The sequence below is a fragment of the Cucurbita pepo genome, chromosome LG03 (genome assembly GCF_002806865.2).
Source record: "Cucurbita pepo subsp. pepo cultivar mu-cu-16 chromosome LG03, ASM280686v2, whole genome shotgun sequence".
Taxonomy (NCBI): Eukaryota; Viridiplantae; Streptophyta; class Magnoliopsida; order Cucurbitales; family Cucurbitaceae; genus Cucurbita; species Cucurbita pepo.
In genome coordinates, this window is record NC_036640.1 from 3,798,956 (window position 1) to 3,820,094 (window position 21,139).

At 34.7% G+C, this 21,139-nt stretch overlaps 4 protein-coding genes across 6 annotated transcripts; 1 reads left to right on the top strand and 3 right to left on the bottom strand.

Annotated features, from left to right (window-relative positions):
* Positions 1-708: 708 nt before the first annotated feature.
* LOC111790646 (major pollen allergen Ole e 1-like) lies at positions 709-2,078 on the bottom strand. Its single transcript, XM_023671639.1, has 2 exons — positions 1,746-2,078; positions 709-1,274 (listed from the first exon to the last, which is right to left on the bottom strand). Exons 1-2 carry the CDS (start codon positions 1,921-1,923, stop codon positions 937-939), a joined length of 516 nt encoding a protein of 171 aa, XP_023527407.1. The 5' UTR covers positions 1,924-2,078; the 3' UTR covers positions 709-936.
* A 1,510-nt stretch (positions 2,079-3,588) lies between these two features.
* LOC111791265 (membrane-anchored ubiquitin-fold protein 4-like) lies at positions 3,589-6,951 on the bottom strand. 2 transcript variants are annotated; one of them, XM_023672537.1, is made up of 5 exons: positions 6,731-6,951; positions 6,252-6,477; positions 5,409-5,579; positions 3,999-4,070; positions 3,589-3,859 (listed from the first exon to the last, which is right to left on the bottom strand). In XM_023672537.1, the coding sequence occupies exons 2-4, from the start codon at positions 6,379-6,381 to the stop codon at positions 4,015-4,017; spliced, it is 357 nt and encodes a 118-aa protein (XP_023528305.1). In that variant the 5' UTR covers positions 6,382-6,477; positions 6,731-6,951; the 3' UTR covers positions 3,589-3,859; positions 3,999-4,014. The 2 variants fall into 2 exon arrangements, with proteins under 2 accessions (XP_023528305.1, XP_023528304.1); XM_023672536.1 differs by having other exon boundaries at positions 3,598-4,070.
* Positions 6,952-9,113: 2,162 nt separating this feature from the next.
* On the bottom strand, positions 9,114-9,948 carry LOC111791250 (glutaredoxin-C1-like). The gene has a single exon (XM_023672519.1). The coding sequence runs from the start codon at positions 9,913-9,915 to the stop codon at positions 9,544-9,546; it is 372 nt and encodes a 123-aa protein (XP_023528287.1). The 5' UTR covers positions 9,916-9,948; the 3' UTR covers positions 9,114-9,543.
* Positions 9,949-15,978: 6,030 nt separating this feature from the next.
* Positions 15,979-20,164, top strand: LOC111791691 (probable protein S-acyltransferase 7). 2 transcript variants are annotated; one of them, XM_023673143.1, is made up of 6 exons: positions 15,979-16,142; positions 16,295-16,482; positions 17,329-17,511; positions 18,519-18,815; positions 18,939-19,172; positions 19,269-20,164. In XM_023673143.1, exons 2-6 carry the CDS (start codon positions 16,384-16,386, stop codon positions 19,806-19,808), a joined length of 1,353 nt encoding a protein of 450 aa, XP_023528911.1. In that variant the 5' UTR covers positions 15,979-16,142; positions 16,295-16,383; the 3' UTR covers positions 19,809-20,164. The 2 variants fall into 2 exon arrangements, with proteins under 2 accessions (XP_023528911.1, XP_023528912.1); XM_023673144.1 differs by having other exon boundaries at positions 16,306-16,482.
* Positions 20,165-21,139: the final 975 nt, after the last annotated feature.

Below are 21,139 nucleotides of genomic sequence, written 5' to 3' on the forward strand. Positions count from 1 at the left end.
GATGGGCTTATGTTTTCGCGGCTTTTATGGGCTACTGGGCCAGATATATTGGGCTTCTGAATGGAAAAGTATGAGCTGGACCTGGGCCGATTGGGCTTCTGAATGGAGAAGCATGAGCTGGACCTGGGCATATTGGGCTTCTGAATGGAAAAGTATGAGCTGGACCTGGGCCGATTGGGCTTCTAATGGAAAAGTATGAGCTGGACCTGGGCCTATTGGGCTTCTCAATGGAAATGTATGAGCTGGATCTGACCTGGGTTGGGCTTCTGAGTGGAAAAGTATGAGCTGGACCTAGACCTGTGCTGATTGGGCCTCTAAATGGAAAAGTATGATCTGGACCTGGGCCTATTGGGCTTTTGAATGGAAAAGTATGGGCTAGACCTGGGCCTATTGGGCTTCTGTATGGAAAATAGGATCTGGACCATGGTCGATTGGGTTTCTGAATGTAAAAGAATAGGCTAGACCTGGGCCTATTGGGCTTCTGAATGGAAAAGTATGATGTGGACCTGAGCCGATTGGGCTTCTGAATGAAAAAGTATGGGCTGAACTTGGGCCTATTGGGCTTCTGAATGGAAAAGTATGCTCTTGAGCTGGGCCTATTGGGCTTCTGAATGAAAAAATATGGGCTGGACCTGGACCTGGGCCTGGATCTATGTTATCTAATTATAAGATTTCCAATTTGTTCGGACTTATCAAACACAAAATTGGTACTTTTTTAGTAAAATATAAATATTCTCAAAAATCTATTAGACAGAAGAAATTCGTATCCAGGAACGTTGCAAGCAGACGACGAACTCGGATCAAAACTGTACAAAAACATTACACAGAAATTTGTGAAATCCCGACTGAAAAACAAAAATCACATATTCCAATCCAAGCTTGATCAAAAGGTAATCTTCTTCTTCTTCTTCGTCTTCTTCTTCTTCCATTTTCTTGTTAATTACCACACAAGATATCGTCTCTTGTTGATGGCCTGTAATTCAGCGGGTTTAAGCTGTAAATGCAAACGTTTGACTGTCTCGATTTGATTGAAATTTCTCCCGATGTGGTTTTGTATCCAGGAACGTTGCAAGCAGACGACGAACTTCCCATCAAACTCGCTTGGCAGAACGACACCATTGAGGAATCCTCTGCACATCGGATTCCGTCCATCGAAGGTATTTCTAATTTGTAAACTCCGTTTTTGTTTGTTGTTCTATTCACTGAGAATGCTATTTGCTCCGCTGTACGCGGCGTTTCTGCTTTTAATTTGCAGTCGATTCGAACTTCTGCACCTGTTTAATTTTTTGTTTCGTTTATAAACAAATCAATTTTCTCTATCATTCTTTGAATAAGTGGTTGAATTGAATCAATGCTATTTTAGAAATTAGGTTACTCAAAATCTAATCCAAAGAACACTTGAAATCTCGTTAGAAACCGCACAAGAACTCAACAGAGTAGACATTCAATTCCAAAGAAATTAGGTTACTCAAAATCTAATCCAAAGAACACTTGAAATCTCGTTAGAAACCGCACAAGAACTCAACAGAGTAGACATTCAATTCCAACCATAATAACATCAAAGCTGCGAAAACGAAAAAGTTCAAACTCAAAATCAAAACGCTGAAGAAGACTATGCAACACTTAGACACTAGTTTTGCCATTTGAAGTCTCGTCCAGGTTCAATTTGTTGAACTCAGGACTTAAACCTAAGCTTTAGCTTACTCGAGTAACAACATAGTATGAAGAAATGAATAAGGCATTACCTGATAAGAAGTAGCTGTGTTTGGAGAAGGAATTGTTGGAGCAGGTATCACAATAAACAAGGCCCATAACAGTAATCTGAGAAAATATTCTTGAGTGGTGGGAATGAACAGCCTGAATTCCCAACACAAGGGAACTTGAAACCAAGGAAGCTAAGACAAAGAGTAGAATCAGATTCATGGCGAAATTTTGAAAGAAGTGCCTATCTGATGTTCAATGCATATCAGGATATGCAAGGAAGAGTGGAGTGGGAGGAGTAGTAATGTAAGAAACGAGCTTCACTGCTCCAGTAGTTGGATGAGTATGGATATTAACTGAAAGCAAAGGGGGGAAAGTGAAGGTCATTTAACATTTTCACAAGAAACAAAGACATGTGATAGTCTTTTGTCAGTCTGCATGTGAACTTGATGTGTAGGAAAGAGAAGAAAGTAGATTCTTTTGGCAGAATTATTGCTGATTCTGCTGCTTGATTCCAGGGTCCAACCCAGCTAAACACTATTAGTAGAGCTACCTATTTCAAAATAAGAGCCAACCAACACACACACACACACGGGCTGCATTTCATTGCATTGTCTCGAGATGATTTACACCCTTCTCCTGTGTTCTTTCTAGGTCTCAATTCCATGCCTCTCTTGTAAAAGAAAAGGCCTCTCTACACACCTCAATCGCTTGAAGGAGATTCAGACAGCAATTTGCATCAAGTTTTCGAGCTTGGGTCGGTGCCAATTATCGGGTTGTAGTCTTAGCCAATGTCTATGGAGCTAAGCTGTATCAGTCCTAGCCCACCGCTTGTAGATATTGTCTGTTTTGGCTCGTTACGTATCATCATCACCCTCACAGTTTTAAAACGTGTCTATTAGGGAAAGATTTCCGCACCCTTATAAGGAATTCTTCGTTCCCCTCTCAAACTAATGTGGGATCTCACACAAGCAAACATAACTAGACCATTGAGCATCAGAGGATGAAGAAATCACGCCGTTTAGATCGAATGAAACAGTGTTATTTGAGAATTGCAGCAATCCCCAAAACCCAAAAGCTAAAAAACATGGCTGATGGCTGATGGGGAAGAAAATATTGAATGGTAGACATTGATAGCTGATTGAAGCATAGACTTTGAGCCACTGGAAAAAGACTATGCAGCTCGTGATGTGGTGTGGGGTTAGGGATGGCTATCCAGATTTTGGACCCACTACCTTCTTCCGAAAACCGATCTTAAAGGGTGAAGAATTGGAGGAATCTGAACGGTTGAGAATGGTAGTTGGTCGAGCCTGCTTGAGCAAAACAGGGCGCTAAAATGCCTATACCATTCGCCCGTTACGGTAAAACGCTACAAATGATTGCAAGACTTGTTAGTAAACCTGTTGTCATACTTGATTAATTATTTTTGTAGTTCGAGATGAGTATAGAGTGCATCTTGATGAGATATTTGATGCTCAACTTTTTTTTCCTTTTTTTCTTAAATTTTAAAACTACTTTTTGCTTTTATTAATTTTTATTAGTTCTCCACAACTTTTGGCTAAATATATACTTATTTATTCGTGATAATCGATCAAGTTTATAGATTTTCAATTTTACACCTATCCCTTTAAATTTTAAAAATTAATTCAACTATCAAATATAAATATGAATTCTATGCCATTGGACTTTAAAATATCAATTTCATTTCTATTAGATCCGTAATTCTTTTTTTTTAAAAAAAATTGAACGATATTTAAAAATTTAAGAAACTAAATAGATACAGAACAGCAAAGTTCAACGATATTTCAAAAATTTAAGAAACTAAATAGATACAGACAGCAAAGTTCAACGATATTTCAAACTTCTAGAAAAATCCGACCCCAATCATAATTGCAATATATCACAAACACACTCCAACCTTCAATACTCCAAAACATTAATTGTAGAAATCATGGGAAGTCCAGTTTAGTGTTTACACAGGCTGAATTTTGACGTATGACATTACAAATCTCAGGATCAAGTTGACCCCTTTTTCTTTCTGTAAAAATAATTTTGAAACAATCGAAACCACCTCCATTACATACTTCAGACTACTACTCATTCTATAGATTCATAGAATATATATATATATATATAATTCATGTCACGCAGGATCGACCTGAAACGAACCATGTAATTAATCAGGCACGGGAACTTTGTTATACAGTGATATTATTCTCTATTGCATGCTACACATTTATGTGACCTCATTAGGCTGGCTGGTACCAGCCCCTTAGCAAACGTCAGAACTTCCTTACCGTTGATTCGACATTCCTACAATATGGAACAAGAACATGTGTTTTTTCTTGGGATCTCGTCGAACTTCTTTTCTGTAGAGGATAACAAATTACGTTTCAAGTAGTCGCGTATAAAACAAAGATTGAATCAATCTACAAGGTCTTGCTATAAACTCTAAACTCTTGGATGCATGGTTAAAACTATAACTTTTTACTTATACCTCCTACATCTAAGGGGATAAACTTCCTCAAGTAAGTTATCGAAAGGGGGCGAGGTTACATCAGCATAATAAAATTTATTTTTAACGCCAATGTCAACACGATTATATTATATATTAAATTTGAACTATGAAAACTAATCACAGCAATCAAAGTTTACATTCCAAGAATGAAAACTAAAGATCAAATAACACGTTGAAAACTCAGCCATTTTCAATTTTTTACCCTTGAAAAAGTATATACAAGGCATTGTCCCCAAACATAGACTAAGAAGCATGGACACTTCAGGACAACAGATGGACACTTGTTGGACACATATCGAACACTTGTTAGGACAACAGATGTGTTAGACACTCGTTGTACAAAATCAAAATAGGACTAACATTGTTGGACACATATTGAACACTTGTTAGGACAACAGATGTGTTAGACACTCGTTGTACAAAATCAAATGAGGACTAACATTGTTGGACACATATCGAACACTTGTTAGGACAACAGATGTGTTAGACACTCGTTATACAAAATCAAAGTAGGACTAACATTTCTTAGACATGCATCAAACAATTCTAGAGAATAAAAGTATACTAAATAGACACGTATATGACCAAGTAATCAATTCAAGAGCGAAATACATCAAACTAATTGTTTAAACACATAAATGTATAACTCATTTGACTTCTAATTTCCTTCTTGTTTAAAAATGATATAGATTTTTCAAAAAGTATAAAAAGTAGTTTTCAAAAACCTGGTTTTGTTTTGTTTTTGTTTTGAGAAATTGACTAGAAATTGACTAGAAATTCAAAAGTCTCAAGCATAAATTTCAAAAACAGAAAACTCGTTATCAAATCAAGCCTAACAAACTCGAACAAAAATTACAAAATCACCCCTACTCATGCTACATCAACATCAGAATCATCTCATTAAAAGTTTAAGCTTAAGTGATAATCTCGCTAATGATTATCATTTCAACACCTCTGGAAGCCAGGACAATGTTGATGCCAGTTACGAACAAATAAATCAGGCGCATCTCATTGCCAAAATCTAAAATATTTTTCCCTATTGCTAATGACCAAAATCCAAATACATGGACTAAACGAATACTAGATGACTGACACGAACATAATATATGATGTTGCCTATTTCTAGATAGAATAGCAAGCTATTAAAGGTAATGCAGAAACACATCTAAAATTCAAATGGGATAGCTACCTGTTTTTGCTTTTGCTTTAGTTGGCTGCACCACGACATGCATAGTGATAACTCCGCTAGGAAGATCCCCGAAAGGCACTCGACATTGACCAACAGTCTTGTTGTTTTCCAAAATCTTGCCAGCATTTATCAGTTTTATGTCATTTGCTGCCTTGGGCACAACTTTCTTATCTATAAAATGTAAAACATTTACAGAAGTAGTTAGTTTACAAGCAGTTGGACAGGCAAATGAAGTGAGATAGCGATGCAAAAGAATTAAATGCAATAGCACTTCAACTCATTCTGCCATAGAAGGAAAACGTGAAGATAAAGCTGGACGTCGTAAAATAACTAAACGGGCCTCCAATATAATGTAAGACATTCCTTTCCAGCTTGCTCAACAGAGACAAAGTTGGTAATCATTAGCCTCTAGACTCTCAGCATCATTATGAGCAGGATTTGGATATCATACAAGATTCCTGGTAGAATCTGTGAGATCCCACATCGGTTGGGGAGGATAACGAAACATTCTTCTTAAGGATGTGGAAACTTCTTTCTAGCTAACGTGTTTCAAAAACCTAGAGAGGAAGCCCGAAAAGGAAAGCCTAAAGAGGACAATATCGGCTATCTGTGGGCTTAGGCTGTTACAAAATCCATACTAGCTACTTTCAGCCATTCTTTCTTAAAAGCTATCATCTAAGTTGTCTTTATCGTTCTTCTCTTCATGTATAAGCGTGTTCTATAACTTCTAAGTTGAGCAACAAGATGAATTAACAAATGTACTGCAGAGACATTTGCATACAACAGTTCAACAAATTGAAATAGCAAAAAGAAAAAACTAATAACATGATTCAACTCCCTGACCTTTAGGCCACTCTGCAACAATTCTCTCCTTAACCATCGCTATAGTTGAAGTTGGGGAATAACGAAATGGACCAATATCCAATCCATCGTAAAGTCGGAACTTAAGCTCGATCAAATCCTCGTCCGGCATTTGAACTCTACCAGTAAAACACCACCTTCATCGCCAGAAGCAACTTCCCACGCAAATCCCCCAACCTACCAGCCGCACGAGAACGCTATCGCAAACCTACACCAATTGAAAAACAGCAAATACTCAAACCGATCATCCAGAAAAAAAAAGAGGAAACAAAGACATCATCATAAACGAGCTCCGACACTAATTAACTCAGCCACAGCACTAAATAAAACCACATAAACCGCGTCTAAAACAGAATGATCAGGATGAACAAATATAAACAGTAATCGATTCAAAACATTTGAATTCCATCAAAAACATCATGCATCAGAAAGGAAAAGAAAACAGTAAACGAAGGGAATACCTGAGAAAAAAAAAAAGACGCAGAGAGAGAAGGATAGAGATTTGTAAGGAATTAGAAGCTTTATCGTTTCAATGGAGAAACTGTTTCAGAGAGATCTTAAAGAATCGCGGGAAGAGATCTTGAAAACGAGAAAGAACCCTAGATTTCGCTCCGATCATATATGATTGTTCTTCTGATTTGGTTTTTTCTGTGCATTTAATTATAAAAATTGATTTAGATGCGTGCGAGTTTTGATTTCATTGGCTCCCAACTTCCATTATCTCTTCGATTTTTTTTTTTTCCATTTTTAAATTTTTTTAATTCGATTTTGCTTACGATAATTACAAGCAGACAAATAAATAAATAAATAAATAAATAATACCAAATACTCACCAACTTTCAACTCAATTTCTCCTAAACTTTTAAATTTTAAAATAATTTTTAAAAAAGTTATTAAAATAAATAAAATATATCAGATTAATTTGTACCTATTAATTTACAGTTAATGTACATAAATATTTTAGTAAACGACGTCGTGTATGTGATTTAATTATATATTTATTGTCCGGATAATTTTCATTTATTATTTTAGTGGGAATCTTTTAATTTTTTTTATTGTTTAATGTCAACTGGAAATTACGTTTATATCCTCACTCGTTAAATATAATAAAAACTAAATACATTGTCCTGATAATTTAATTTTTTTTATTGTTTAATTTGATGTCAACTGAAAATTACGTTTATATCCTCACTCGTTAAATTAATAAAAACTGAATACATTGTCCTGATAATTTATTATTATTTATTTTTTTTTTATCAAAACATGAGAAGTTCAAATTTTCGTCATAAATATATATTTTTCCATTTTATTTAATTTTTTTTAAATACATAAATTAAAATTGATTGGAATTCACAATTGTTAAAAAAATTAAGTTTATTTTTTTAGTTTTAATTTTTATATTTTCGAAAAATGGGAGAGAAATCGTTTTCTGTGGGGTTTGTCGGTGGAAAATACCGGAAGAAGGGGAGGATCTGGTGTGCGAAGGAGTATGGTAACAAGGTGGAGGAGTGTTAGGTGGGAGAAAGCGATTGGTTGTTGAGAATATTAGGGGATTTGGAGGAAAACGGTCTGATTTTGAACCGTCGACCTCCTCTTTCGCAGACTTTAAGATGGCGAACCGCCGGTTTTGACCCTTTTCACATTCTTCGTTGATCACGTGCTTTCTAAAAATCTATTAAAAATAACTCAACTTTTGAAATTAAAAAATTATTTCTATTTTTTACATTTGACCTAAAATTCAATTTTCAAAGAATATTAAAAAAAATAATAATATTCAAAATAAAAACATTAAGACAAGATATATTTGCAAACCGAGCGATATACTGCTTGATTTTGGAACGTATGATATTAAAATTTTTAAAGTTAATCGTCTTTTATATCGAGCCATTGAAACAGAATTGGAAAAAAAACTGCATATTGATATCACGATGATAACCAAATACGTCAAGTACCTAAATAAATTTAGGGTTGTATTATGCGTCTCGAACTTTACGATTGTATATAACATATTTTGTGCATCAAACGTAAATTCCAATTTATTAAGAGATAAGTTTAGAGTTTCTAATAGTTTATTGTTGTCCTTTCTAATGTGATATCTATAGTATCTAAAACTTAATCAACTCGCCTTGGTCGACGCCACAAATCTTACTCAAATTGAATTAGGTAGAACCCAAAATGGAGGCTCGACCTACGAGCTTTGGTCACCCATAATGGCTCAATGTAGCCTAAGTGGTTTGATCTTAAGTTGCTTTTGAACCAAACCATCTTGGTCGATGCAACAAGTCTTATTCAAGTTGAATTAGGTACAACTCAAAATGAAGGCTCAACCTACGAGCCTTGGTCACCCATAATGGCTCAACGTACCCTAAGTGGCTTGATCTCAAGTTGCCTTTGAACCAAACCGGCTTGGTCGATGCAGAATTAGGTAAAACCCAAAATGGAGGCTTAACCTACGAGCCTTGATCACCCATAATGACTCAACGTACCCTCAAGCTAGCCTTGATCACCCATAATGACCCAACGTACCCTAAATAGCTTGATCTGAAGTGGCCTTTGAACTAAACCACCTTGGTCAATGCAACAAGTATTACTCAAGTTGAATTAGGTAGAACCCAATATGGAGGCTCGACCCACGAGCCTTGATCGCCCGTCAAGGCTCAACATAGTCTAAGTCGCTTTGACTCAAAATATTAATTACAATTAATAAAAATAAATAAATAAATAAAAAGTCGGTGATTTAAGTTAATCCGGATTATTAGTCTAATTAATATATGAAAATTCCACCAAGTACGGCTCCAAAGACAAAATGCAGCTCAGGAAAAAAAAAACACAACGGTTAGAAACTCATAACAGAAAGGGGAATGGGTCCCACATTATGTACGGATGTCTCCTTCATACGTAAATAATAATATAAAAGAAAAAACCCCATATTCCCACTGAAAACTGCCGCCGGGCTCCGACCACCTCTTACGGCGGCGCTTGCGGTGGCGGGACATGAAACTCAAATCTACAGACAAGGAAGACGACAAAGCTTTCGATTCTGTCTTACCCATTATTATTAAATTAAAAAAAAAAGCTTTAAAATAGTTATTTTAATTCTTTTTTTCTATTAATTATTTGAATAAAATATTTCCCATTTTCGCCCCATGCAGCCATCCATGAATCCAAATCATTTCCATTTCCGAAGAATATTTTCATCTCAGTGGATTCAAAACAGACCCATCTCTTGAGCCACCGAAAAGGAAAAGAAAATTCCAAGCTTTTTCGAGCCATTTTAGAGCCAAAGAGCGCCGGCGTTCTTGAGAAGGGGGACGAGTGAGCCATTGATATGAGACGCCATGACTCTATCCATGGAGCCGACAAGCTTGCCACCGATGAAGACGGCGGGGACGGCGGCGGAGGATGAGCTTCCCATTAACCGCATCAACGCTTTCTCAATCTCTTTGCCACGTGGATCCTCGTCCAGCTCGTACACTGTCGGGTTCACTCCCATTCCACAAAAGAGACGCTTCACCGCGTGGCACATGCAGCATGAACTTATGCTGAACATCACCACCGCGTTCTCCGCCGCCATCCGCTCTATCCGCCGCATCGGAGAGGAGGACGAAGAGGATGCTCCGTATTGTTGTTGGGCTTGGTACTGCATTTTCCGGTAATCAATGGTGGCGATTTTGTCTGAGAGAGAAGATAGTGTGGAGAAAAGGATTCGAGGGAATTCTATTTATAGTGGAGACTTTTTCAAGGCAAAAGTCCAAATAAATTAATATTATTATTGTGTATAATTTAAATTTAATTAATTTAATTAAAAAAATTACAAACCGAATAATTTGATTTCGTCTAAAAAAAATGTCTCAACTCCATCTAATTCAATATAAAAATACACCTAATAATTTTGAGTATTTATATTGACGTGAGAATATACTAAAATAAAATACGAATAAAAATTATCGACTAAAATATTTATTTTAAAAATTTTAAAGATGGTAATAATTAATTTTGAAAAATAAAAAGTCCCTTAGCTTTAAAAAAATATATATAATATGTACTTGAATTTTTATTTTTATTATTTTTTTAATAATATTTTCTCACATTAAAAAAATTAATTGATATATTATTAGGAAGTAGGGGTAATATTGGAATAAAAAGGTCATAGGGACACAGAATAAGACGAAGTGTTTACGTGGCATGACAAAACTTGTCCTTTTTTTATTTTAATTTATGGAATATAATTTTAATCATGATTTCACNCCCTTTTTTTTTTTTTTTTTTTAATGTCAACCTCTTAATATAATAATATTAAGAAATTCCTGAGGCGGAAAACTATATCTAATGAGTTAAAACGGACAATGTCTGCTAGCAGTGAACTTAGACTGTTACAAATGGTATCAAAGCTAGACACCGGGTTGTGTGCTAACGAGGCTTTCAAGTGAAGTGAATTGTGAGATCCCACCGAAGGGAACAAAACATTCCTTATAAAGATGTGGAAACCTCTTTTTAGCATGTGCGTTTTAAAAACTGTGAGACTGACGGTGATACGTAACGAGTCAAAGTGGAGAATATCTGTATATTCAAACCAAACTGTTGACAGTTAATGGAGAAAGAATTTTTATAATCAATCATTAATATTCTTAAAGAAAAAGGTTAGATTATGATTTGATTATGTGTACACTTAGGGATTAAGAGAGTGTGTGTATTTGGACACGTTTGAATTGTCCATGACCCAATTGACAAGACCACTTCTCTCCCTTTACCATACGTTTCAAACCTCATGAAATCGTTCAATCAATCGAGCTTTCATGCATCATTTGATTTGAATCGGTTCATAGTCCTTAACTCGAAATAGGTCACAACATATTATACTTAACACCACAAAATGGGTCGGGTCGGGTCGATGAGCTAAATATAGTGTGTCGTACACATGTCACTTTAGTGGGTCAAGATGATAGAAATGTTCATATGACTCGGTAATCCGACCACCTTGAACTACACAACCCAAAACATAAAAATTCGAATTGGTTCGCAGGTTGACATTTTGTTTGTCGGGTCAACCCAAAAATAGGGTTACAATCCAACTCAATTCTACCTAAGAATATTTGATATTTGTAACTAATGTCATTAATGTATTGTGACTTGTGAATGTTTGATATTTGAAGTATCGTGGATATGTAGGATTCTTTAAAAAAAAAAAAACCCGACAACCCAACCCAATCCAATCTTGTGAACTCTATGTTGGGTTATTTGGGTCACCAATCCAACCAGCCCGGAATCATTTCTCCAACCCAACCCAACCCGTTCATATTCTTACAAGTCGGTGTATTTCAACATCTTATCCAACTCAAACAGTTGAGGGATTACAAACCAAGTTCGTCACTTACTTGAAACTGCATCTGGGTTGGGTCGGCATCGAATGTGAAAAAAAAAATCATACGAAAAACGATTTTAACCTAATCAAATCCGAGGAAGAAAAACCCTAACGAGAATCAAGTGTAGAAAAAGGAGAGGCGAGGATGAGGAAGAATAAAAGAACATTATTGTGGGCAAGCAATGGAATGAGGTAGTGAAGCGATTTAGTTGCATGAATATGCACAAGATTTAGGGATTCCATCGATTGAGAGATGCTTATATACTTTTGATTTGGGCGGTCCCTTTTTTTAAATCAACTAACGAAATAAAATTTCCAAATTCAATAGGAAAGAATATATATATATATATATATAAACATTAAAAATTATTTTTTATTGGCTAAATTAATTAAAAATATATATATTATTCCAACTCTCCATTTTTGTCTATAAAATATCCATAAAATTTCAAAAAGTTTAAAATTGTTAGAGGATAGAAAGTCCCACATCGACTAATTTAGGGGATGATCATAGGTTTATAATCAAATAATACTCTCTTCATTGATACGAGGCCTCTTAGGGAAGCCTAAAGCTCAACGGATAAAAAATTAGAAACTGATTAGACACTTTCTAAACATAAAATTACAGTAACTTAGGATAGTTGGGACATGTTTTGAGCCGAAAATGAAATATATATATTTTTTTTATTTAACACAAACTTGAAATGAGCCGAAAATGAAATATAATTTTTTTTTATTTAACACAAACTTGAAATTTTACAGTAACCTAGGATATAGTTGGGACATGTTTTGAAGTTCGGGAATCAAAATAGGATAAATTTAAAAGGTTCGGGGCCGAAAATGAAATATAAATATTTTAAAAAAATTAATTAAAAATAGGAGAAAATAGGAGAGAAGGGCTATGTTTATCCATCCATCCATCCACATTTGTTATATGCTTTCTTTAATTAATTTCCACTAAAATGTATTCCCATTTGCCACCTCTTTATTTCACACAAATTCTTGTTCCATGTTCTTTGGATATGTTATTTTATGGGTTTTTTGGGGATTTTTTTATTTTTTATTTTTAAAATATTCAATTAAAGAAATTATTCATAGGCATTTAGGAAAGAAAAATATTTAAAAGTTAGCCATTTTATATGATTGTTTAGATTCTCTATGGTCACTTTATAGCCATTGATTTGATTCCATATCTTTGGACGATTGTGATTAAAATATTTCATTTATCTAATTACATTATTATTATTATTATTATTATTATTATTATTATTATTATTATTATTATTATTATCCCACCGTCTTTCGTAAACAATAATTAAATAATCCCGTCAATTAAAAAATAATAATAATTAAATAATCCTACCTTTCAAAATATAATGAAAAAGGTACGTTTGTTGTTTGTGTATATGGCGGAGTAAAAAGTATGTGGTTGAAATTTGAATGGTTAGAGTTTTAAATTCTTTTTTCGCTTAAATGAGGAAGAGAATAATATGAATTCGAGATTTATATGAGAAGCTTTTTCAAATTTGATATTGATAATCTGGGAGGATTCGATTTAATTTTAAAGAGATAAGGTTGGATCGAGTATGTATAATATACATACGATTACGAGAACAGAGAAAGCTTTTAGACTGTCTAGCTTGATAGCGAGCGTGTTTGTTCTCAAACAATGGAAATGGAAAGATACGAAAGACTACTTCAACGAGTTCGCCTTTGAAAACGTTCACCGTATTATGTCTTTTACGATTTTCTTTCCCCTTTTGACTTTGTTTTTCGAAGGTAGTTGAAATCCGCCTTTTTTTTTTTTTTTTTTCTAAAAGTCGATGAAAAAGTGAGTGGGTGTCGGGTGACATTTTGTTCTTAGTTTAGTGTGTTAAGTATCACGGTCATGCTTGTTTAAGGCGTGTTGTCCATGAGATGCATGCTCGTTGCATGCTCGTTGCATGCCAAAATCGTGTTGTATCACTTTATTGCTTTCCTTTTATCGCTTTCGTGATGTATAGCTTCCTTACTGTATTTTTCAAGTGTATGACGTTTCGACATAACCATGTCTACACCTGGTAGACCTAAAATGTTTATCTCAAATCTTGCTTTCAAACTCTCTTTCTAAAATCATTCCCGGCTCTCCGTTTTCTATTAAAACGATGCTATAGACTTTTGGGTATGCTGTTCGGATGCCTTAAAGTCTTGTAATTAATTATTTAGTTTTTTAACAATAATTTTTATTATTTTATTTCTAATTTAATTGTTGTCCATGAAAATCCAAGGTTATTAATGTAATTTTGAACAAGATGTGATTGACATACAACAAGATCGTGTTCAAGTAATAACCTAAAGAGTCTATAGTATATGAATAAGGTTGGGTGCCTTATCTTTGGTAACACTATTGATACGACCCACTTTGTAATCGTTACAAATAATTTGATCCAAATCGTTCATATGGAGATATGTAAATGACGGTATCCTGTACAATGAGTTTGTATAAGCTTGGGTATGCGTTGTCAAGCCGAAGGCGACACGATTTCGAGTTAGCTAACTCATTCAGTGATGAGAGTGAGTGTCGCATAATCGCTTACAAACGTCCTGTAGGAATGTGACTGTGACACTAAGCTATAGATTGTGTAACACGGCAAGAACACACGTATTTAACTGGTTAGGGTCCTTTACGAACATCATGTATGAATTAAGGAAAAAAATATAACTTTCTTAGGAAATATTCCTTGTCCTAAATCCTTCTCTCTCTAAAAATAGAAAGAGAACATAAACTCAATTCGACCTCGAGACAATCCATCGTTCTTCTTAGATGCTATTTTATGTCGGGATTTAATTAAGTTTTATCGTTTTCGAGATTTTTTTAAATTTTAAATAATCACAAACTTGAATAATTTCATGATTTATTTGACGACTAAATTCTATAAATTCATAAAAATATAATAACGTTCAGAGGTCGGTCGATTGGATTTTATTGGACGAGAATGGTCGTGTTTTGAAAAACATCGTATTTAGGCATATATTAAATAATATCTTAAATAAAAGTTTTTTTTTTTTTTTAATTTAAGAATATTATTAAAACTTTATAAATATTTTAAAAACAAAATATAAAATTTTAATTTTTTTATTTTATTAATTTAACGGTAATTGCAGAAAAAGTCAAATATTTCCCCAATAAATAAAATATTTGCTAAAATCCACTAGATTTAAATCTGTTATTTACCTGAAATTGCCACTAATAATTATGGAAGTTACAATAATTAAATATGATAATGATTTATTAAATAGAAATTAATTTATTATAAGATTTGACTTTTCTAAATTAATATATTCTCAATATTATAACATTTCATCCTTTATTTAATTTAATTAAATTTAAAAAGGACTATTATTCATATTTGTATGACTGTGGGTTAATTAAAATAATTTCTTTAATAATAATGGGTTTATTAAAATAGTATAAACATTCCTTTGAATGGTTGACCGTTGACTATTTTCTCCTACTAATTAAAAATAATAATATTATTATTAAACATAGGTTTTTATACATGCAAAACTATATATTATAAACTGTCACGTATGTGGTTTGATGATGTATATGCTAAGAACTTCATATTTTCTAAATATATTATTTACATTGACTATGTAAACCAAAGTCATGCATCTTATTATATACCTATTTAAAAAATAGACGATTATGAAACAATATTTAAATAAAGATGTTCATTTAACCTACTAACCTATAATTCTGTCAGGATCTGCTACAAACAGAGTGAGAAAGCAGTGGAGAAAGATTTATCCGTGATAACTAAATGGGGCCGAGGATGAGGATTCATTCTCCGCCCCCGACCTCAACCTCGACCCCGCTCCACTTTTATACACGAACGGTAAGAATATTTAAATATTTGACGTGCTATCATGAACACAGCTCTACTGTTAAAATACTCGTTCATTTCTAAAGATCATAAGTTCAAATCTATGCTCGGGAATAATTAATTAATTTTTTATTTTATATAGATGGAATGAATAATATTTATTTTTATTTGCAATAAAAAAACGTATTTTGATAAATAAAGATTAAATGCAGCTAACGGCGCAGTTGGGGAAGTTTATTATTAGTTTGGATTTTGAAAAAAAGCAGATAAAGGAAAAAAACACTGACTTGTTTAATTCAAGACACCTCACATGGGTGGAATTTGAGCTCAATTTCCGGTTCACCCAACCCAAACCGGACCAACCCGATTCACACAGCGAACCGGCTAACTTTGTGTTCGCCAATCAAAATCTGACACATCGCCATTTCGCACTGTAAAGTAATCATTCGTACAGTTTTTCCCCCTCTCTCTCTCTCTCTCTCTCTCTCTCTCTCCTCCTCCTCTTCTCCCCAACCAAAAGCAGGCCGTAGCAGAGAAATTTTAGAGAGAGAAATAGAAACCCTTGATTTTTCAATGTCCAAACCCCTCATTCCCTCGTCGCGGTGCTCCGATTAACCTTCTCTCAGCTCGCCTTAAATCTGACCGGTAAGGTTATTTTCGTTTTTTTCTGTTTAGATTTGCTTCTGAAACTGATGGCCCTCCCATTCCGGTCGGAGTAGTTCAGCTCCTTGTTTCCGTTTGCTGTTTCTTTGATCTGATGCGCGGTTCGGTTTCAGGAGTGGCTTATGTTGTTATAGTTTGTTTGTAGGATCTCCCGTTAAGCTGGGAGAGTGGAGAGATTCGAGAAAGAGAAAGTTCATAAGATTAACGAGATTGGAAAACAGAGATGTATGTGGTTCCTCCACCACAGCGATCGGATCCGCTTTCTGGATCCTCTAGCGGTTCTACTGATTTACGAGTCTACCAAGCTTGGAAAGGAAGCAATGTGCGTTCTTATTTTATCCGTTTTTTTCTTTAATTACTCGTTAATTTCTTGTTGTAATTTCATTTTTGTTCTTTGTTTTTGCTTTATCCGGTGCTTGTCAGTTTCTTCAATTTTACCTACTTAACAACATTGTTCTTTTATCCTGGTTTCTCATAAATCTTGTCAATATTGTGAAGAACCTGCTATGGTGAAATTCTGAGGATGTCTAATCACTGAGCCTTTCTTTCGCCACTCCTTAACATTTAGAAGATTCATAGAACCACAAAGAGTTGCTAATTTGATTGTCTCATTTTATCAATAGTAGTACGATTAAGAACATTAAGTATAGCTGGAAATGCAAGGAGGTTTCAATATTGGAAAAAATAAATAAAAATCTAGCTGAAAACAGAAGATAATTGAGAAACAAGTACCGAGCTTGTGAAGGCTTCCCAGTTGCACAATTCCTTTCCCTTGGAGGGTTTCTTCCTTGCAAATTACTTGTTTCTGGTGGTCATATATGCGTAGGAAAGTATTAAGCATCAGCTCGTTTTTTATAAGATCTTAATATATGCGGTGTAGTGTTGTTCTTTCAACCATGAAAATAATTTGATATAATTTGCATGATATGCCTGTTATGAAGTTCCCATGGTCTGTTGTCACAATTTACAAGTATTATTTCCCCAATTCCATAACTTGCATTCATTATTTTCACCGCGAAGCGGATACTATCTGCAGTAGATTAGTAATTGTTCATCGTCTGTGGATATCGGTTTGTATTCTTTGTCATTTTAACCATTTGGGTTGTAATAGGAATTACATTTATACTCTTTGGAGTTATTTAATAGTCTGTTTCTGTCTCTCCTGCAGATTTTCTTCCTCCAAGGAAGGTTCATTTTTGGACCGGATGTTAGGTCATTGATGTTGACAATACTTCTTATTGTTGCTCCTGTTGCCATTTTCTGTGTATTTGTTGCCAAGAAGCTGATGGATGACTTTTCTGGTGATTGGGGAATATCGATAATGGTTGTTGCTGTTGTATTTACAGTCTTTGTGAGTTCCATCCTTCTAACTATATATAGATATGAATCTCTATGTTTCTCCACAATACTTTTTCGGTCCAACTTGCTCTGTGTTTTCACTTGGATTTTATTTTGGAATGCGTTTTCTGCAAGATAAATAATTTAGCTTAAGAAATGGCTTTCTAGAAGTTGTAATATCATCTGTGTAATAGCTCAAGTCCACCGCTAGCAAATATTGTCCGTTTTTGGCCCGTTACGTATCACTCCTCACGGTTTTAAAACGTGTCTACTAGGGGAGGTTTCCACACCTTTATAAAGAATATTTCATTCTCCTCCCCAACCAACGTGAGATCTCACAATTTGTCTCCATCTTATTGAGGTTTATATACACATATTTGATAGTATCTCTCAATCTGCTTAGGCAAAGCAAGAACGGTTCTGCCAATTCAAATAAATTTTTCGATGCTTTAGATTCTGCAAGCAATCCCTTAAATCCTTACATATCAGATAAGAGCATATGTTGGTTGAAGGTAGTTCTCAAGGTCAAGTTTGAATGGATTGTTCAAACAAGCTTAGTTGACTTGCCTGTGATATTATTATAACAGGATAGCCATCTGTTGGCTGTTGCTCTAGTGAATTTTTTCACGTCCATCTCCTGATTAAGGAGGGCAGTGAACTGAATTATAAGAGTACCTATAACTCTCCTTACAAGTTTTGGACACTTGAGTGATAAAAGCGTCCTATAATAAAAAATGTAACTTAAGGTTATTTTACAATGGAAACTTGATGAATGTTAGAAGTGTATAATATTTATGATATTTGATGGATACCTTTTTATCTTCTGAGGTTCAATGGTTGAGTAATTATGTCAGTTTTTATAGTAATCGTGACTGTTGGCATTATGAACATGGTTAGTGTTGGATATTTCAACAAAAAAGACAAAGCACAATTATTTGTACGACTGTTGTTGGTATTTTCTCTGCTCTTGATGCGTTGTTTCGTGAGGTCTCGTGATTATAACTATATGCTTAATTCTAGATTTTAGTCCTCCTGTTGTTTACTTCGGGAAGAGATCCTGGAATAATTCCTCGGAACGCACACCCACCCGAACCTGAAGCCTATGAAGGTAATGCCGATGCTGGATCTACACAGACTCCCCAATTACGTTTGCCTCGTATCAAGGAAGTTGAGGTCAATGGTATCACTGTTAAGATCAAGTATTGTGACACATGCATGCTTTATAGACCCCCTCGCTGCTCACATTGTTCAATTTGCAATAACTGTGTGGAAAGATTTGATCATCATTGTCCTTGGGTCGGGCAATGTATCGGTCTGGTAAGTGTTCATTTCTTTAAAACCTTATAGGTCCATCTTATTGAGGTCTCTATTTTGGAGTTTGTGGGGTTTTTTTTCCTTGAACTCTTTCTGCTTATTGATGTGTTTTAACATTCTATGCAGAGAAACTATAGGTTCTTCTTCATGTTCGTCTTCTCGACAACCCTTCTGTGTATATACGTGTTTTCATTCTGCTGGGTCTACATCAAGAGGATTATGTCAGCAGAGGAAATATCTATTTGGAAAGCGATGATAAAGACTCCTCCCTCCATTGTGCTAATTGTTTACACTTTCATCTCAATGTGGTTCGTTGGCGGCCTTTCTGCCTTCCATTTATATCTCATCAGTACCAACCAGGTGAGTATCTTCTGCAACTTCTAAACACGACATTGTTGAACTCGTTGATTGATCACATTCTCATTCTTGATCGAGTTGAGCTGCCTTAATTTGCAGACTACGTACGAGAATTTTAGATATCGTTATGATCGAAGAGTCAACCCTTATAATAAAGGCGTGTTGGACAACTTCAAGGAAATCTTTTGCTCCACCATTCCTGCATCCAAGAATAAATTCAGAGCAACTGTGCCTAAAGAGCCTGTTCTACCACCGACTCGACTTGGAACTGGTGGTTTTATGAGTCCAAATGTAGGCAAAGGGGTAGAAGACATTGAAATGGGAAGGAAAACAGTATGGGGAGACATGAATTCTGGAGCAGATCCGTTTGATGGTCAACCTCAGATCAGCGAGCGAGTGAATGTAAAAGAAGGCGAACTCGGCGAAGTATCTCCAGATATTAGAACTGCAGTTGAAGAAGGTTCGGAACATGGTGGATTACATCCTAGGCGATCAAGCTGGGGAAGGAAAAGCGGAAGCTGGGACATGTCACCTGAAGTCGTCGCCTTAGCAGCAAGGGGAGGCGAAAATCGCGTTGCAGGGAGCAGCAGCAGCAACAGCAACTTAACAGCTGACAACCGAGAAACACACGATCATTGATAAACTTGGAAACAGATTTAGAGGTTATATGACAAAAAATGATTGAAGAAAAACAAATTTTAGAGTCTAATTTTATGGGTTTGAAGTGGGATTTGTTGAGGTTTCAGGGTTTGTGATTCAGCTTCCACATTGAAGTTATGTGCCATAGAAGGCTAGAGGAAGCTGCTGGGAGAGGGGGACTTGGTTTGGCAGCTGTAAATGTTGATTCGGGTGTGTGTTATATTGTTCGAGTGAGTTTTTCTTTTCTTTTTTTTTCTTCTCCAGTTCTGATTTTTCTAGTTCATCTGTGGAATCAGTTAGCCCATTTGTGTAATGCATTTGTGAAATTAGTGTGCTAAATTAGCTTCTCGACCCAACTCAAGCCCTCCGCTAGCAGATATTAGCTTCCTTGGACTTTCCCTTTTGGACTTTCCTTCAAGGTTTTTAAAACGTGTTTGCTAGGGAGAGGTTTTTACACTTTTATAAAGAATGTTTCGTTCTTTTCTCCAATTAATGTGGGATCTTACAATAATATCCAGAGTTTATCTTGTTGCCTTACATTTCCTTAGAAACTTTTTTTTTTAATAAAATTATGACTCAGATTGACCGAGCAATATTGCCTTTAGTTTCAATTATAATCTGTTTCGAACTAGGTGAAAATAATTCAACCTTCACTCAATTATATATATGTATCTTATAGTAAAGTTACGTTATAATATTAATTTTGAATATTTAAAAATTATATTATATAAACATTTTTTAATAAAAATAGAAGTTAAAAATGAAAAAGTGAATATTAAACTAGACCTTAAATATTTAATTTTTTTAAAAATATACAACCAAATACTATATATTTTTATTTTTATAAGCATTTTAAATGGTCGCCAATTAAAATAAAATTAAATAAAAAAAAGTATATATAAATTTTGTACTTTGTCTCAAAAATATTAAAATCCGAGGTTTAAAAAAATACCTTTTAAAGGAGTATTTATTTATTTATTTATTAATTTAGCGTAAAAGAATGGACAAAATATTTATATATTATAAAGAGAACGGTTGATTTTCTTCCACGTGTTTCCACGTCATTTGAAGGGTAGGGCTAACAATACAAAACCAATTTTTATTATTTTATAATAAAAATGACATCCAATTGGAATCTCGTAATAAACAAATGGATGGAACAATGATTAAGGTGAGGCCACATTGGCATTAGTTAATGATGACGTGGAAAGATAATATATTATAGAACCAGAATATTTATAAACAAAATTGGGCGCTGGATCCTTACTGTACACGTTTATTTTTCTTTATCGTCGTGGATATTAGATCATGTCCTACGTGGAACCGCCTCA

What these genes read in the sequence shown, in the direction of transcription:
- LOC111791250 (XM_023672519.1), bottom strand. Translation starts at nt 9,915, where the DNA reads ATGCAGTACCAAGCCCAACAACAATACGGAGCATCCTCTTCGTCCTCC.
- LOC111791691 (XM_023673143.1), top strand. Translation starts at nt 16,384, where the DNA reads ATGTATGTGGTTCCTCCACCACAGCGATCGGATCCGCTTTCTGGATCC. An exon ending in AAGCTTGGAAAGGAAGCAAT is followed by an intron (nt 16,483 to 17,328) that starts GTGCGTTCTTAT and finishes TCTCTCCTGCAG; the next exon opens with ATTTTCTTCCTCCAAGGAAG. An exon ending in TCGGGCAATGTATCGGTCTG is followed by an intron (nt 18,816 to 18,938) that starts GTAAGTGTTCAT and finishes CATTCTATGCAG; the next exon opens with AGAAACTATAGGTTCTTCTT.
- LOC111791265 (XM_023672537.1), bottom strand. Translation starts at nt 6,381, where the DNA reads ATGCCGGACGAGGATTTGATCGAGCTTAAGTTCCGACTTTACGATGGA. An exon ending in TGTTGCAGAGTGGCCTAAAG is followed by an intron (nt 5,580 to 6,251) that starts GTCAGGGAGTTG and finishes TACATTTTATAG; the next exon opens with ATAAGAAAGTTGTGCCCAAG. An exon ending in TAAAGCAAAAGCAAAAACAG is followed by an intron (nt 4,071 to 5,408) that starts GTAGCTATCCCA and finishes TATCCTCTACAG; the next exon opens with AAAAGAAGTTCGACGAGATC.
- LOC111790646 (XM_023671639.1), bottom strand. Translation starts at nt 1,923, where the DNA reads ATGAATCTGATTCTACTCTTTGTCTTAGCTTCCTTGGTTTCAAGTTCC. An exon ending in ACACAGCTACTTCTTATCAG is followed by an intron (nt 1,275 to 1,745) that starts GTAATGCCTTAT and finishes AAAATTAAACAG; the next exon opens with GTGCAGAAGTTCGAATCGAC.